Source organism: Protobothrops mucrosquamatus, unplaced genomic scaffold (assembly GCF_001527695.2).
Source record: "Protobothrops mucrosquamatus isolate PMUCROS unplaced genomic scaffold, P.Mucros_1.0 scaffold60, whole genome shotgun sequence".
In the NCBI taxonomy this organism is placed as follows: Eukaryota; Metazoa; Chordata; class Lepidosauria; order Squamata; family Viperidae; genus Protobothrops; species Protobothrops mucrosquamatus.
The window spans coordinates 698,621-714,145 of NW_015386439.1; the positions used below are offsets into that span (position 1 = coordinate 698,621).

Below are 15,525 nucleotides of genomic sequence, written 5' to 3' on the forward strand. Positions count from 1 at the left end.
CACGGGTTCTGGTGGCAGATGCAGTCCCCCAGCACCTGAAGGCCAGACCGGACCCTGGAATTGGGCCGAGCGTTTGCAGGCTGCACTCTCTGCCTTCCAGGGAGGGCTCTGGCCGAGCCTCGGCAGGACGGCCGGTTTCCAGCCAACAAGCTGGCATGGGCTGGAGCGGACTCCTCCTCCCCCCCTCCCTCCCCCCCTCCAGTCCCGTTTTTCCCACTATTTTCATAGCTGGCCACAAGGTGTCCCCCTTGCGTTGCCCAACTGCCTCTGAAATAAGCCCCCTTCTAATAATTGCATTAAGGATTTATGAGCAAGGCTAGCCTTTTTTTCTAAATGATTCAGTCCGCCTATCGGATGTCCCTCCCCAAGACAGGCTGAGCGTGTCTGTGTGGCCAACTCTCCAGCAGCCTCCCCGCCTTGCAGCCCTCAAAGGGGACCCAGCAGCCTTGGGCCAAGTCAGCTGCCCAGCCACTGCGTCCCACTAGATTTTTTTTTCCTTTGAAAGGATGTTTTTGGGGGAATTCACCCCTTCTTAAAAGTCCACTTAAAAGTGGACTTCGGTTTGCCAGCCCTACCTGGAAATGCCGCAGGTTGGACCTAAGATCTGGCTCTGGAGTTCCTCTGGCTATTGGCCAAAGGCAGTTGCTGCCCATCAGGGACTCTCACGCCCAGCCCTAAAGGTGCCCAGACAGCAAAGGGATAAACGGGGCCGAGCTGCTGGTCACCTAAGGACGACTGCAGCCTTTCCTTCCTGGGCATCTAAAGCTTGGCCCCTCTTCCAGCCAGGGTCTCCCAGCTCCTTCGCGTCTTCGGCCATAAAATCCCCCTTGTCGCTTCTAGGTCCACCCTTGGATGGGAAGTAAATGTCGCTGCCCTCTGAGTGGGACTAATTGCCAGGCATCCGCACGATGGGTTGGATCCCGGCTCCTAAAAAATGGATTTTTCACAACAAAGAGAGGATTTATAGCATATGTTTCATCAGAGTTAATCCAGTGACTGAATTAGCTTGCTCATTAACAGCTGGACAGCTCATTAATTTCTCTTTGAACATTTCCTTTCTTTCAAGATTTATGATGAACGTGACCTGGAAAGGCCGAGACTTATCCTTCACTACGGACGGCTACCAAGCACAGCCGCGGCTCGTGGTCATCGTCCTCAACCAGACCCGGGCCTGGGAGAAGGTAACCCACGTCCACCAGGGGAGGGCTGGGTCAGGCAGAGAGGAGGGGATGGCCAGCACTTTCACTCAGGCAACAAGTGTTTGTGTTTGTGTTTGTGTGTGCAGCTGGCTTCAAAGTTTGCTTCCTTTGTTCAGGTGTGCCTTTTCCCTCCCAAGGGCTGTTGGTGTGGCAAATGCTTGATTAAAAGCTGCAGTTATACCTAAAACGCTCCTCTCTTTCTCGGGAGAGGCAGACCCTCCTTTTGGACAGCCAGAGAGCCCCGAAATGGAACCACGAGGGACAGGAAAAGCTCATGGGATCTGTGATCCTGCAGAGCTGCTGGAAGGCAGAGTCCGCAGTGCTGACACAGGGAGAGCGAGACCGGATCTCCAACCAGCCAGCTGTGCAGAGGACTTCTGAAGCCCCCTGGCTCAGTGGTGGCAGGTGGGCTTGGGCTGCAGCTTCCAGACCCTTCTTTTCAAAGAGCTCAGAGGGTCCAAGGCTTCCACTGCCTCCCACCTGGGAGAAATCTGACTAATCAGGTCAGATGGGGCTGGATTGGTTTAGGGAAGCTAGGCTAGTCCTAACCCCGGGAATGGGTTTAAAAAAAAGGGGGTGCCAATGGGCATCAGGTTGATGCAGGCTTACTTCCCTGCCTGGAGAATTAGTTTAAATAGAAGCGGGATACACCTCACACTAGTGGGGAAAAGCCATCTCTTTTTAGGGTTCTTCATCTTTAATCTTGCGTAGGGTTGGCAAACTTTTCAAATAGAAGGTCTCTTGAAATTGGGGACCCTCCTGTGTAGGTGAAGAATACCTGCTCTGGTGTAAAGTAATGCCAGGCCTACATGGTAGACCAGGCTAAGAAACCAATGCTATGTAGCTACTCTTATTGTAAAGCTATAGTAAGAGAATCTTACTTCCCTGAATGCCTTTCCCCCTGCCTCCCCTTTTCTTTATGTGAACTAAGGAGGGGCTTGTCTGAGATTTTCACTCGCGTTGCATCCATGGCCTGGACTCAGATCCCCCTTTCCTGGCCAATTCCCCACAGAGGCTGCGCCTTCCCTCCTGCAAGGCCCTTCCCTCCACCCTCTGCCCCCTTCTTACTTTCTGACGATTTCATATCTAATTTTCTTCCAGTGGAGCAGAACAAGGGTGCACCGTAAAAAAAAAAAAGCACATCTACATATAGGTAAAAGAATTGCAAAGATCATTTTTAAAGAGCCCTCCCAAAAATGGTCTTTCTGCAGCTGGAAGCAGCCATTTGTAGCTATTGCGCGCCTTCGCCGAAAAGCAATTAAAATAAATGCTGCATGTGGTTTAGTAGGAAACACATTGTCTAGCTTTTTTGCCTACTAAACAATGCATTGACTAAACATTGCCATTTAATTATGATTAATACTTATTTGAATGCCGGAGCTGGTGGAAATGTTTCCTGGCTATTTGAAGTGTGTCTGGATGTGTGATGGATTATTCTGAAGCTCCATAACAAGGAAGGTTGGGTGGGTGTGTGCAACCTCTTGCCTCCTGCTGTAGCCCCATACCACCTCAGGCTTCTGTTCTTGAACACGTGGCATTGTCAAATGTGTGTGTGTGTGTGTTTGTTTGTTTGTGTGTATTTATGTGTGTATGTGTGTGTGTATATATATCTACTTGCATATTGCAAACTGGAGACCTGTAGGGGTCCGTCTGGGTCAGAGTTTCTGGCTGGGCAGCCAAGCAAACAGACCCAAATTGTCATCTGAGGTTACTGGATTTAAAGCTGTGAGCATTTTGTCCTGGAGAGACACTGATGTCTTGATGGTGGCCCTGACTCCAGCAAGAATTTCTGGTCGATACCTGAGCACTTCAGAGAATTCTCCCCTGCAGCCTGCTGCCTGCGCCGCCACAACCTGTAAAAAAAAGCAGCCCCCGTTTTTAGCTGGATTTGTGGCTGTAACCAGGAGGGGAGGAGGGCAGCAGGCAGGGAAGCGGGGCGCTTCTGTGTTCCCCCCCCTCCTCCGGCTCTTTCCCCAGCTTGGCCATGGCTCCTGGCCGTGCTCAAGGGCCGTTTGGGCCTGGAGAGAATGTCAAGATTTTCCATCAGGGCAGCATAAGGTCAGACGCCTTAATTCAGAGGCATCACAATTCCTGGTGCTATTAAGCTGAAGAGGTGGGGCTGGCAGGGAAGGTGGTCGGGGCCCTCCCTGGCCGAATAGACCCGACTGACCTCGAAGGGACGTGTCGTGAATGAAAGGGGGATTATCCCAGCATAATAAATGAGGAAATGAATCTGGATGCATCTTGTGGACAGATATCAGTAGACTGAGCACCAGTCCTGGGCAATCCTGCAAGGCAGCACAAACTATCCAGGCTTGTTCCTTGCGGAAAATGCTCAAAAATTTCTTTTTTCTGCAAAGCAGCAGCTGCAAGGATGATAAAATACAGATCTTAAACAAAACCCAGGGACAAACAACCCCAGGATCCTAAGGGACCTTCTGCCCCCCCAACACCCCCCCAACTCCAATGTCCCGCCCCTTCCTTTTTTCTCCCTGGAAGTGTGGCTGCCACTCAGCTGTGCCCACCTGTGCTCACCTGCCTGTGCTGGCTCCTCAGGTGGGCGAATGGGAGAACCAGACGCTGACGCACAAATACTCCGTGTGGCCCCGGTTCAACTCTTTCAACGACAGCGTCCCAGACTACAACCACCTCAGCATCGTCACCTTGGAGGAGGCTCCCTTCGTCATCGTGGAAGACATGGACCCTTTGACGGAGACCTGTGTGAAGAACACGGTGCCTTGCCGGAAATACGTCGTCATCAAGTAAGCCCAGGGGGTCTCTGGCCCTTGCTGAGCCCGAAGCCCCTCCCTTTCCCAGGGAAGGTCTCGAGAAGCAGGCGGGGGCCCAGGTTGCAGATTCAGCCCTTTGCCCTTTATTTAGATGTGGGGGTGCCCTTCCCCCTCAGTGGAGGATCCCCTATCCCTCTTACAAGGCGAAGGCTGGCCTTTCCATGGCTCCGTGGCAGGTCCGTGGCATCCCTTGGCAGGAGTCGGAAGGGCCTTTTTCAGGAAGCTTTTTCAATTTCCTTTTAATTTCCTGGGGGTGGCCTCCTTAGGCTGTCAAGGCCGGTCAAAGCTGACCAAGAGTTGCCGCCCACCTGGGTTTGCAGCAAAAGCTGTTGTTCTACATGCTTTCTTCCTCCTTCACAGCTAAAGGAAGGAATGGAGAGGGAGGGAGGGAGGGAGAGAAGAAGAAAGAAAGAAAGAAAGGATGATCTTTGTGCTTGTCTCCTCAGCAACATCACCAAAGAAGGAAAGAACCTGAAGAAATGTTGCAAAGGGTTTTGCATTGACATCCTGAAGAAGCTCTCGAGGACCATCCAGTTCACCTACGACCTCTATCTTGTGATCAACGGGAAGCACGGGAAAAAGATCAACAACGAGTGGAATGGGATGATCGGGGAGGTGAGTTCTGCGGCTCAAACAGCTCTCTCCACTCGGCCAAACTCTCCCTACTTTTTCCTGGGCGTGAGCTACAGCTTCCCCCGTCCCCTCTTCTCTCTTTGCCAACAGGTGGTCAAGAAGCAAGCCGTGATGGCGGTTGGGTCCCTCACCATCAATGGCGAGCGCTCAGAGGTGGTCGATTTTTCGGTGCCCTTTGTGGAAACTGGGATCAGCGTCATGGTCTCCCGGAGCAACGGCACCGTTTCTCCCTCTGCTTTTTTAGGTGAGTTTCCTTCCTTCCTTCCTTCCTTCCTTCCTTCCTTCCTTCCTTCCTTCCTTCCTTCCTTCCTTCCTTCCTTCCTTCCTTCCTTCCTTCCTTCCCTCCCTCCCTCCCTCCCTCCCTCCCTCGGGCCCAATGAAGCAGGGTTTTCCTTCTCTTCAGGGCTGGTTTTTGGAACCCAGGTGCTTTGCTCAGGCTCTGCTCAGCCTCAGGGTGGAGCCCCACTTTCCACTGGCATCTCCGTGAGCTCCACAGGCCCAGCTCCTTCCTACAGGAGAGGCCACAGAGGTAGAGGAGCTGGGTTGCTCGGTTCCTTTCTCTAGGTCAGCCTTGCCTGCCCCAGGCTGAACTTGGGCAGAGAACCTCCGTTCAGAGGCGTCCTAACGACGTAGCCTCTGAGCCAGCAAACCACCCGCCTCTTTCTCCCTGCTCTGATCACAGGCGCCCCGTGGTGGGCTTGTGGACCTGCCGCTGAGCCCAGCAGCCCCTTCCCCGAAGTTGCTTGGCAGGGAGGGAGGGGCGGATGCCTCCGGCTGCATTGGCCTTCTGGGCCCACCGGAGCTTTTGCCCCCATGTTTGCCGCTCACCAACCTGCATTGCGGCTCAGCAAACATGGTTGTGTTGAGAGATGAGCAGCTGCAACTTGGCTTGTGCGGAGGGACCCCCCTCCAGCAAGGCAAGGGAGGGGACAGGGGCTGGTGGGGGTGGGGAGGAGGGAGGTTGGCAGCTGGGGGTCTCGCATCATTGTTCCTGCTGCAGACAGGCTGCTCCACCGGGCGCGCTTCTCGTTCCAGAGCCCTTCAGCGCGTCTGTCTGGGTGATGATGTTCGTCATGTTGCTGGTCGTGTCAGCCATCGCCGTCTTTGTCTTCGAGTACTTCAGCCCGGTGGGCTACAACCGCAACCTGGCCCAGGGGAAAGGTAGTGCATTTCTGCCCCCCCCAAGAGTCCTTGTTCAGCCAGTGGGCGCTGCCCCTCTGCGCCCCCTTCAACCAGGGGAAGCAGCCACGGGAGGCGACCCAGGTCAGCCTCTCTCCCCATGGGTCACTCGGGGACTCTGCCCGACCTGGCCTTTTGGGGGGGGGCTGGGAAAGGTGTGCCCCATGTGGGAGGCTGGGGCGGGTCTTCCCGACATCCTTCACCGTGCGCTGTGCCAGCCCTGTCACAGCAGTGTTTGGAAGTGGCAGGATCTCTGTCTTTGGGCCAGGAAGAAAAGGAGTCGTGGGTATTTAGTGGATCCTCCAGATTCAAGAACAGTCTGGAGGGGATGGACTTCTGGCCCGAGCCCAGCTGCCCTCTTCCTGCCTGCTGACCCTTGGAGTAGCTTTTTGGGGGAGGCAGGCCGGTGCCTTGTGGGCACGGGGCCTCATCAGCAGCAAGCCCTCCCAGGGGGATATGGGGCGTGCCGGCTGGGCTCCTGGTCCAGCAGCTGTACAGGGCATCCTCCCCCCTTGCCAGATCGCTTGAGTGCACATCACAGCCGCATGTGGCACCCTTCTGGGCGGGTGCTGCTCCGGTTTCCTTTCCGTGCGGCGATGACCCAGGATAGGGCTCAGCAACAGGAATTCTGTTCCCAGTTGTCCTCACAGGCAAAAGGACTGTGCTAAAGAGCAAAGAAAGAGAGCTGAAAAAGGTTGGGCAGTTGTGTTGCGTGTGTGGAGCGACCCCTAAGCTGACACATCTCCTCTCGCCTCCTTCGTCCCACCAGATGCTCACGGGCCCTCCTTCACCATCGGGAAGGCCGTGTGGCTCCTGTGGGGCCTGGTGTTCAACAACTCTGTGCCGGTGCAGAACCCGAAAGGCACCACCAGCAAAATCATGGTCTCGGTCTGGGCCTTCTTTGCGGTCATCTTCTTGGCCAGCTACACAGCCAACCTGGCTGCCTTCATGATCCAGGAGGAATTTGTGGACCAAGTCACGGGGCTGAGCGATAAGAAGGTCAGTGGGATGGCTTCTCTTTTCTCCAACCCACCAGGCATTCGGCTGCCTTTGAAACCGGGACGAAATCAGCAGAAACACTTGTAGGCCTGCACACACCCCTTCCCCTAATCCGTGCCCTTTGCACACTTTTTCTGACGCACGTATTCCTGTTAGCAGGTCCTTCCCCCTTGGTGTTGGCTTTTGCACACGTCTCCTTCTCATTAGTGTATTTTTCTGGCCTACGTGCCTCTGGTATGTGCTGTTTTGTGTCTTGTGGCTGCTGCAAACTGCTTTGCAAAATTCTGGATAGTTCAGGTGAACTTATATGATTCCTATAGAAGTCTGGGAATAAACAAGGCTTGGATCAATAAGCTAATTGAATGCCTTTCTCCTCTTTCAGATGCACTCGAACACGTCTGGGGTGGGGGTGGAGGATGGTCTGACTGGTCAAGGCAGCATCTCTGAGGCTGCAGCAATGAGGCAGGCCAGGCAGGAAGGCGTGTGTGCAAGGGGGGGGGGTCTTCTTGGGCTTCTCCTGAGTTGGGGTCTGCTCTTCCCTGGATGCTGCTGGCGAGTCTGGTGCCCCTCCATGCCAGCCAGGCTGAGGGGGCAACTGCAGAGCCTTGGGAGACGCAGGAACTGTGATGTCTTCTCCCCCCCCCCCAGTTCCAGCAGCCCTACGCCTACTCCCCTCCTTTCCGGTTTGGGACTGTCCCCAACGGGAGCACCGAGAGGAACATCCGCAACAACTACAAGGAGATGCACGCTTACATGGTGAAGTACAACCAGAAGGGAGTGGAGGACGCCTTGGTCAGCTTGAAAACCGGGTAGGTGGAGAACCTGAGCCCCCCCCCCCCAGCACCCAAATGGGCCTGGTCTCTACAGCCCCGGCCGCCCCTTGCCAGGGACTCCCCCCTCCCTCCTCCTGCTCTGGCGATCCCCAGGTCTCTGCCGCCTCTGCTGATGGACGCTGCCTGCAGCTGACGGTGCAAATCGCCTGTCGTGTCCCATGATTTCGTGGTCAATGTGCCACCGCTTTGGCTGCCGGCTCCAGAGCATTTGGGGGTTGCTCCCAAGGGGGGGAGGGAGGGGGGGAGTGAGTGAGTGAGTGAGTGAGCGGCAAAGAGACGCTCTGAGGGGTGGGCAGAGAAGCCCCACGTTTCAAACATCTGCACTGCATTATCCTTTAAAATCTCAAGTTTGGCAGACGAAACAATGCCAGGGGGAGCTGATGGGCTGACATTCACACATCTTCCAGCTGCCAAGGTTGAGAAACGTTTGCTTTAGGGAGTTTTTCTCTCGTCTGAAACCATCATCCTGAGCTGACGAGACAAACAGGGTGGAAGAGAAAGGGCCATTAAAGGGCCACAATCCCTCCAGCTTAGAGCCCTAGTCCTGAATTCAGCCAACAAATACCCCTTTCCCTTACCGAAAGCTGCCGGGCATCCCTGCCACCTCATTCCCGATTCAGCCAAGGGAAGGACGGGACGCATCCTGCCTCTTTTCTGGGGCTTCGGAGGGGAAAATCTCTGCCTGTTTGCCCCTCCTCACCCCGTTGTGCAAATTCACGTTGGTGTTTTATTCTCTGTCAAGTGTTGCGAAGGGCGTGATGAATGTTCCCTCGCTGAAAAATGACGCTCTACACAACTGACAGCGCACTGTCTATTTTGAGTTACGGATGCAGTAACTGAAAGCTGCGTGTCCGGAGGAGGAAGCAGCCGCCGCACAGCCTGGGGGGGCTGTTGGGGGGGGGGAAGGTGGCAACCCTGTCTGGCCAATGGGGAGTTGGCCACTCTGGGAAAAGCTTGTGGGAGGGAGTGTTTTATTGAATGCCGCGGACATCTAGCATTGCACGCTTTAGTTATTATTCCTAAAAGTAATTGTAAATCACGTCTGGCCCAGCCGGAGCTCACATCAGGTGCACAAAGCAAAAACAAGAAGAAATAAGGTAATAAAATCACCCCAGAGCAGAGAGCGAGGCCGGCCGTGTTTTCAACAAGGCGATGAATGGCTGCAGTTGAGCCCAGGTCTGATCAAGCAAGATCGAGGTGCTAATTAATGGAAATTTCCCATCCTCCCCCCCCAACTCATGACTCAGCTTGTGCAGAGCCTGGATTTAAAAGCAAAGCCCCCCATAATGTATCTTCTCCCCCCCCCACCCACCCAGCGGATGGCCATCGATCAAAGTACTATTTTTATGGCATTGCCTGAAACTCGAAGGGATCCTGGGACTTCCTGTTCAGAAGCAGCAACGAGAGTGGAAAAGCCCCGGCAGCAAGAAGGGGGTGATGGTGCGTCCCCATTTGGTGACCCCAATTGAGACTGGCAACTCTGCTGTTGAGTGAAAAAGTCACTAAGCGAATCCGCAGTTGTGTTTGCCGCCTTCCTTCCACTTTCCTTTGCTTTGCAGACCTGCAAAGGTCATCGAGGCAAGGACGGGTCGCAAAGTGACTTTTTCATCCCCATTTGTAACTGCTAAATGTTGCTAAACGAGGCAGTCGCTAAATGAGGACTCTCTGTGGCAGAGGCAGCCTGCTTTCTCCCCCCTCTGATCTCTTTGGGTGCAGGAAGAACCAAAACCAGCCCCACCGGGTCGGCCTCGGATGGGATGCGGCCGGGAACGGCACCATTCAATGCCGTAAACGCTGCTGGGTGGGATCAGGAGCCGTCATTTGTCACCTGTGGTAACTAGGAGAGCCCCCCCCCAGCACCATCTGCTCCGTTGTGTTAGATCAACGGATGAGGCGCAGGAAAAGCCCCTGGGGGGGCAAGATAGATTGCAGAAGGATTCTTCCGGCCGTATTTATAGACCGCAAAAGCTGCGCTCTTGCGCTTCTCAAGAATGCGGCCTCAGCTTCTGCTGCAGTGTGACGGGCTCTGTCCCCCAAAGAAGCAAAGCCCCGTGCTGGGGAGTATGGGGGGGTGGGGGGCCCCTCAAGATCCCCTCAGGACTGGGCTGTTGCCGTTTGGTGCATTGGTTGCCGTGTTTTATGATGTGTTCTGATTGCTCATAATTTTGCCAGTGAATTTAGTGTGTCGTAGGCTGATTGCTTTGGAGAAACCGACCTCAGAAGGGCAGCATGCAGTTTTTGCAAAACCCCCAGGATCAGAGAAAAACAGCCCTCAGATGTTCCTACCGGCCCTGTTTCATCCCGAGGGTCTTCACTGACAGTCAGGCTTTGTGCATTGCCACAGCATCCACCGGAGGAGGGATTTCCGGAGGTCCCCCCTCGGGCCACCGGTCAGGCCAAGCCCGGGTAGCTGTTCTGGATGGGCCAGGATAAGGAATTTAAAAGAACTTCACAATTGGAAAGGGAATGTTTTAATTGAAGAGAAGGCAGAAAGGAGAGGGTGAAAGAGGAGAATGAATGAATGAAGAGAGGGAGGGAAGGAAGAAAGGAAGGGAGGGAGGGAGGGAGGCTGGAGGAGGAGGAGGAGGAGGGAGAGGGTGGTGAAGATAGGATGGCTCAATACAGACTGAGAGAGAAAGAAGGACGTCGTTCCCTGGCTCTTCTCGTGCCCCCCCCCCCCCGCTCCTCTGGCCTTCAGCACCCTTGAGCAGCTCTGCTGAAGGAAGGAGTTGAGTTCTGGGCATGCTGGGCTCAGCCTTGCTTTCAAAGACTGGCATTTGTCCACAGCTGAAGGAGAGGAGACCCAGAGGTGGGACCTTGCCCCACGGGAAAGCAGCTGTATGGGGAAGGGGGACTCGTAAGGGACCAGGGATCCCCCAAAGGCCTGGGGCTTTGCCGGGCTGGGGGCTTTTGCCCTCTTGGGGGGTCATCGCCCCTCTTCCTGAACCTGCGGAACAAACCTCAAGGGATGGGCCTGGGTCAATCAACGGGTTTGAAAAGCGGTGCAGTGACCCTGGGTTGTGTTGCGGGTCAGAGTGGCTTGTGCCTCTGTTCTCTCTCTCTCTTTGCCTCTCTTTTCACGCAGAGAGTTAAGGGACGCAGGCGGTCCCCGAACTCTTCTTCTCCAGCCCCTGAGGGACTGCCGGCCACGGGTCAAGGCAGGGGATGTGGCACGCAGCCATCGGCCCTCTTTCCGTCCAGCAGTTGAGCTCCCTGTCCTTGTATTCCAGGAAGCTGGACGCTTTCATCTACGACGCAGCAGTGCTGAACTACAAGGCCGGGCGGGACGAAGGCTGCAAGCTGGTGACCATCGGCAGCGGCTACATCTTTGCCACCACGGGCTACGGCATCGCCCTGCAGAAGGGGTCGCCCTGGAAGAGGGCCATCGACCTGGCGCTGCTGCAGTTTGTGGGAGACGGTGAGTGGCAGGACGGCCTCCCTGCCAGCCGCTCCTCGAAGGAGGCTCCTTCTTGGGAGTCTGGAGAAGGAAGGCGGTCTCTGCATGATGCCACGTTCCCTCTCGGCTGAGGTGGCTGTGCTTAAGATGGCTTGAAAGAACTGGGCAAATCTAGAAAGCCCCTAGCCCAGGGGGATGGAGCCTGGAAATTTACAAGAACCGGACCCTTCCTCCAATTTCATTCCCCCTCCCCCGCATTGCAACACCCCACTTAGTTTCTAAGCATGGACAAGATCAGGAATTGAGGAGTTCGAATTGTTCTGATGGGAAAGGAAACTGGAAACAGCAAATAAGAACCTTCTTTTGAGAGTTCTACAAAGTCAAGGAAAAGAGAAGCAGCAGGATTTTTAATTTCCTTGCACTTAATTTTGCTCTCTGCCCAGATGCTCTTTCTTAGTTTGACCCTGTCTCTCCAGGGGACATTTTGGCTCTCTCCGACTTGACTCGGGGAGTGGGAGGTGGGGAGCCGGCCTCCCATTCCTCCCATCTGAAAACCGGTTTTTCTTGTCAGCTATTTAATAATCTTTTGCCTTGTTGCAAAGGGAGGGAATCCATCTTTTCTGTTTTTAACAGCTCCTTTTTTCTAGCTGAGAAATAACAACAAAGCCACCGTCATCCTTTGCTTTAAAAAAAAAGCAGAAAGAGGATAATATTTGGTTTCTTTTTTTCCTTAATAACTGCACACATTCTAGCATTCCAGCTCAGTGGGGGGAATTTCCTTTGCAAGCCAAATTCTGCTTCTGGAGGGAGAGAGGTTTGGTGACCAGATCGCCAAAAAGTACCCTTGCGACTCAACGTCCTTCCTTCATGGGCCGTGACCTCCGCCCTCACGCCCTCCCACTTTGGACCTCCGTCTCTCTCTGACTTCCACTGGCCTTTCTTTCCAGGGGAAATGGAGGAGCTGGAGACCCTCTGGCTGACCGGCATTTGCCACAACGAGAAGAACGAGGTCATGAGTAGCCAGCTGGACATCGACAACATGGCGGGCGTGTTTTACATGCTGGCCGCTGCCATGGCGCTCAGCCTGATCACCTTTGTGTGGGAGCACCTCTTTTACTGGAAGCTCCGGTTCTGCTTCACCGGGATGTGCTCCGATCGGCCAGGGCTGCTGTTCTCCATCAGCAGGGTGAGCACGGACACGGGTCACCCCCAGGAACGGAACAATAATTTATCCGCCATGACTCCCAGCCACTCTGTGCAGCAAGGGAGCTCATCCTTACCAGTTACAAGTGAAATTGAAAGAATGGGCAAAACAGGAGGATTCAGGCACTTGTAATTTTTTTCCTGTTCTACAAAAGGAGGGGAAAAGTCCAACCCGGGAGGTGTGTCAGCCAAGGTGTGGGGGGTGGGGAGGGTGGAAGGAGATGGGGAGGAGAGGTTTTTAAAGGCCAGCCCTGCTGGCCAACCCAGTTTTTATTCCAGCACCCAAATCAGCCAGTTTATCACGAATGTTCATGTATTCAGCAGCCGATCACCTTGGGCAGATCTTCCCAATTAATTAGGCTGCTTCAGTAAGTGTAATTAGCATTCCGAATGAAGTTACTTGTCCCTGAGAATGCAAACCGATTGGGTTTTTTCTTTTTAACACTTTCACAACGGATTTTTGCTTCCAAATAAGTTGGTTTAAATGCAAGTTGTTTAAACTTGCAGCAGTGTCTGGGTTGGTGTTCTTTAATTGGTTAATTGACTCTGCAGTTCTGTTCTTGTCAAAAATTATACAGAAATAATTGGATGGAACTACTCAGCCGTAGAGCTAATTATCCCAGAACAAGGAAGGAAGACTTCACTCAAGCAGAATACTCCTTTTCTCCTGGTTTGAGGAATTTCTTAGGATGTAGTTGGCAACTGCGTGGCGGGTGGGTTTACGGGTTCATCCCACCCGCTCAGTCCGGCCTCTGTTCAGAGAGGTGGCCAAACCACCGAAAAACCACTGTGGTTTGTTAGGAGCAGTTATGTAGCTATGTAGCTAGTTACTTCTGAGCACAGGTATTACTAATCAGAAATTCTTGAAGATGGATGACATGGGGGAACAGATCTTTTTCCATTTTTCCTCTGGACTCTCCATCTAATGGTAATTGATTTCCGTTGCTCTCTTGGTTTAATTATCATGATGGTAATTGTGAGGAATCAGTTTATGTTGAGCCCCCCTCAAAATGAAAGTTCTCTACCCAGCTTACAAGAATACAGTTTTCCCCCATGCTGTCTAAAAATCCAGGTATTAAAGGTGCATTAAATTGACAATCCTTTCAGTAATGCCACGTAGGAAGTGTTTCCCCCCAGTCCCTCCAAAGAATTGGAGACTAAACTCAGCCTCTCTTCCCCGTTGCTTCCCCTGCAGGGTATCTACAGTTGCATCCATGGGGTCCACATTGAGGAGAAGAAAAAGTCTCCCCACTTCACCCTGACCAGTTCTCAGAGCAACATGTTGAAGCTTCTGCAGACGGCCAAGAATATGACCAACGTGAATCCCGGGCGGATCAATTCCCCACAAAGAGCAGCTGAGTTCATCCGCCGTGGATCGTTGATGATGGACCTGATGATGGAAAAGGGCAGCTTCATCTTCTCGGACAACAACCGCCCTCTGACCCCCAAGGAGAACGTCTTCAGTGACAATACGAACGAGCTGCAGACCTTCTCTGCAAACCGCCACCCAGATAATCTCAACAACTACGTCTTCCAAGGGCCGCACCCCCTCACACTGCACGAGTCCAACCCGAACACGGTGGAGGTGACCATGGCGGCAGAGGCCAAGGAGAACTCCCGCCCGAGGCAGCTGTGGAGGAAGTCACTGGAATCGCTGCGCCAAGACTCCCTCCGGCAGAGTCACGGTTCTCAGAGGGACGACGGCACAGGGGGAAGCCGGCGGCACTCCCTGAAGGGCCCCAGGTACCTCCCTGAAGACGTCCACTCGGATGTCTCCGACTCCTCAAGCAGAGCCACCGGCCACACGGAGGGGGAGAGCAACAGCAAACCCCTTAAGACCAAGGACAACGTGAAGAAGAGGCCGGCATCGAAATATCCCAAGGATTGCAGCGAGGTGGAGCTGACCTATCTGAAGAGCAAACAGTCTTTACCCCGGGACAAAATTTACATCATCGAGGCAGACAAACAGCACAGTTTCCACCTAGATGTCCCCCCCGAGTATGTAGAAAACATTATCCTTCCTGAGTCGGCTGAGTTTTCCAACCTCTATCAGGATCGCAACGGCAACTACCGAGGGCCTGAGCAGAGCAACCAGGTTCCCCTGCCCAACGAGGAAAGTCTTCCAAGTAGCGACCAGTACAAGCTCTACCCAAAGCACTACGGCACAAAAGACAAGAACGTGGCCTACGACGAAGCAAATGAGCGATACCGGCAGAAGGCCACCCACTGCCGGAGCTGCCTGACCAGCCTGCCCAGTTACGCAGGGCACTACTTGAGCCGGTCACCCTACCGGTGCGGTGCCTGCGTGCGGATGGGCAGCCTCTACGACATCGAGGAGGGCCAGATGCTGCAGAGCCCTGCCAACTCCAGGCCCCGGGAAGAACCGTGCCAGCAGGACTGGGCCCAGGAGGACAAAACCCAGCTGCCCCGGAAGAGCAAGCTGCAAATCAGCCGGCAGCGTTCGTTCGACAACCTCTTCAGTAAGCATCGGGACGGCAACGGGGGCAGGACGGCCCGTAGCATCAGCCTGAAGGAGAAAGAGAGGCTCCTGGAAGGGGGCCCCTACGCCACCCTCTTCAGGGCGCCCCAAAGCAAACACTCGAGCGGCAAGCTCCCGCTTTTCACACGCACGTTGGACGACGGGAAGAGGATCAAGTCCCTGTATCTGGAGTGCTCGGAAGAGAACCCTTTTCTTCGCTCTTATTGCGACGACCAGCACTTGGTCCCGGCACCGAGTCCGGCCGGCCTGCACAGACAGCCGGCTTATGACAGCGTCTCCCGGTCGTCGGTTAAATCGACAGCCTCGTACTCTTCCAGAGATGGCCGGGTCCACAACGACGCGTGCGTTTCGGAGCACGGGATGCCTTACGTTGCCCCTCAGAATAGCATGTACTCTGCTCCACGAGGGCTAAACTCCTGCAGCAATAGACGCGTGTATTATAAGAAGATCCCTAGCCTGGAATCAGACGTGTAACGCTGATCTCTGGGGAGCCCGGTTGCCAGCCCCTCAGAGGCCAAAGAGGGCGGCCCTTAGCAGAGCGTTGGAGAAGGGGGAAGAGTCCGGTTGCCTTGCGTAGATCACATTCCCATGTGCTTAGTTCCACTAGAAAGAAGGAGCAGGAAGAGGCCATGGGAAGGGACAGCCCACTCCCCAAGAGCCACTGCACGGACTACACTATCCATAGTTCTCTCTCCCCCCTCCCCCCATCAATTAAGTTTGGCAAAAAAATCTCCTGCTCCCCTAGTAGAGTTCCAATTCTTCATCCAAAGGAATAGCCATGCAAACGAAGGCC

The 15,525-nt window shown here is 54.2% G+C and overlaps 1 protein-coding gene across 1 annotated transcript in view; it reads left to right on the forward strand.

Moving 5' to 3' along the window:
• The window catches only part of GRIN2A (glutamate ionotropic receptor NMDA type subunit 2A), a 53,602-nt gene extending 38,396 nt beyond the window's left edge, over nucleotides 1-15,206 (forward strand). Inside the window, exons 3-12 of the mRNA XM_015812009.2 lie at nucleotides 1,067-1,181; nucleotides 3,756-3,961; nucleotides 4,435-4,603; nucleotides 4,712-4,865; nucleotides 5,657-5,782; nucleotides 6,570-6,799; nucleotides 7,448-7,608; nucleotides 10,863-11,050; nucleotides 11,977-12,215; nucleotides 13,428-15,206. Of these exons, the coding sequence (XP_015667495.2) occupies nucleotides 1,067-1,181; nucleotides 3,756-3,961; nucleotides 4,435-4,603; nucleotides 4,712-4,865; nucleotides 5,657-5,782; nucleotides 6,570-6,799; nucleotides 7,448-7,608; nucleotides 10,863-11,050; nucleotides 11,977-12,215; nucleotides 13,428-15,206 (3,367 nt within the window). The remainder of the gene's footprint in view (nucleotides 1-1,066; nucleotides 1,182-3,755; nucleotides 3,962-4,434; nucleotides 4,604-4,711; nucleotides 4,866-5,656; nucleotides 5,783-6,569; nucleotides 6,800-7,447; nucleotides 7,609-10,862; nucleotides 11,051-11,976; nucleotides 12,216-13,427) is intronic.
• The last annotated feature ends 319 nt before the right edge of the window (nucleotides 15,207-15,525 follow it).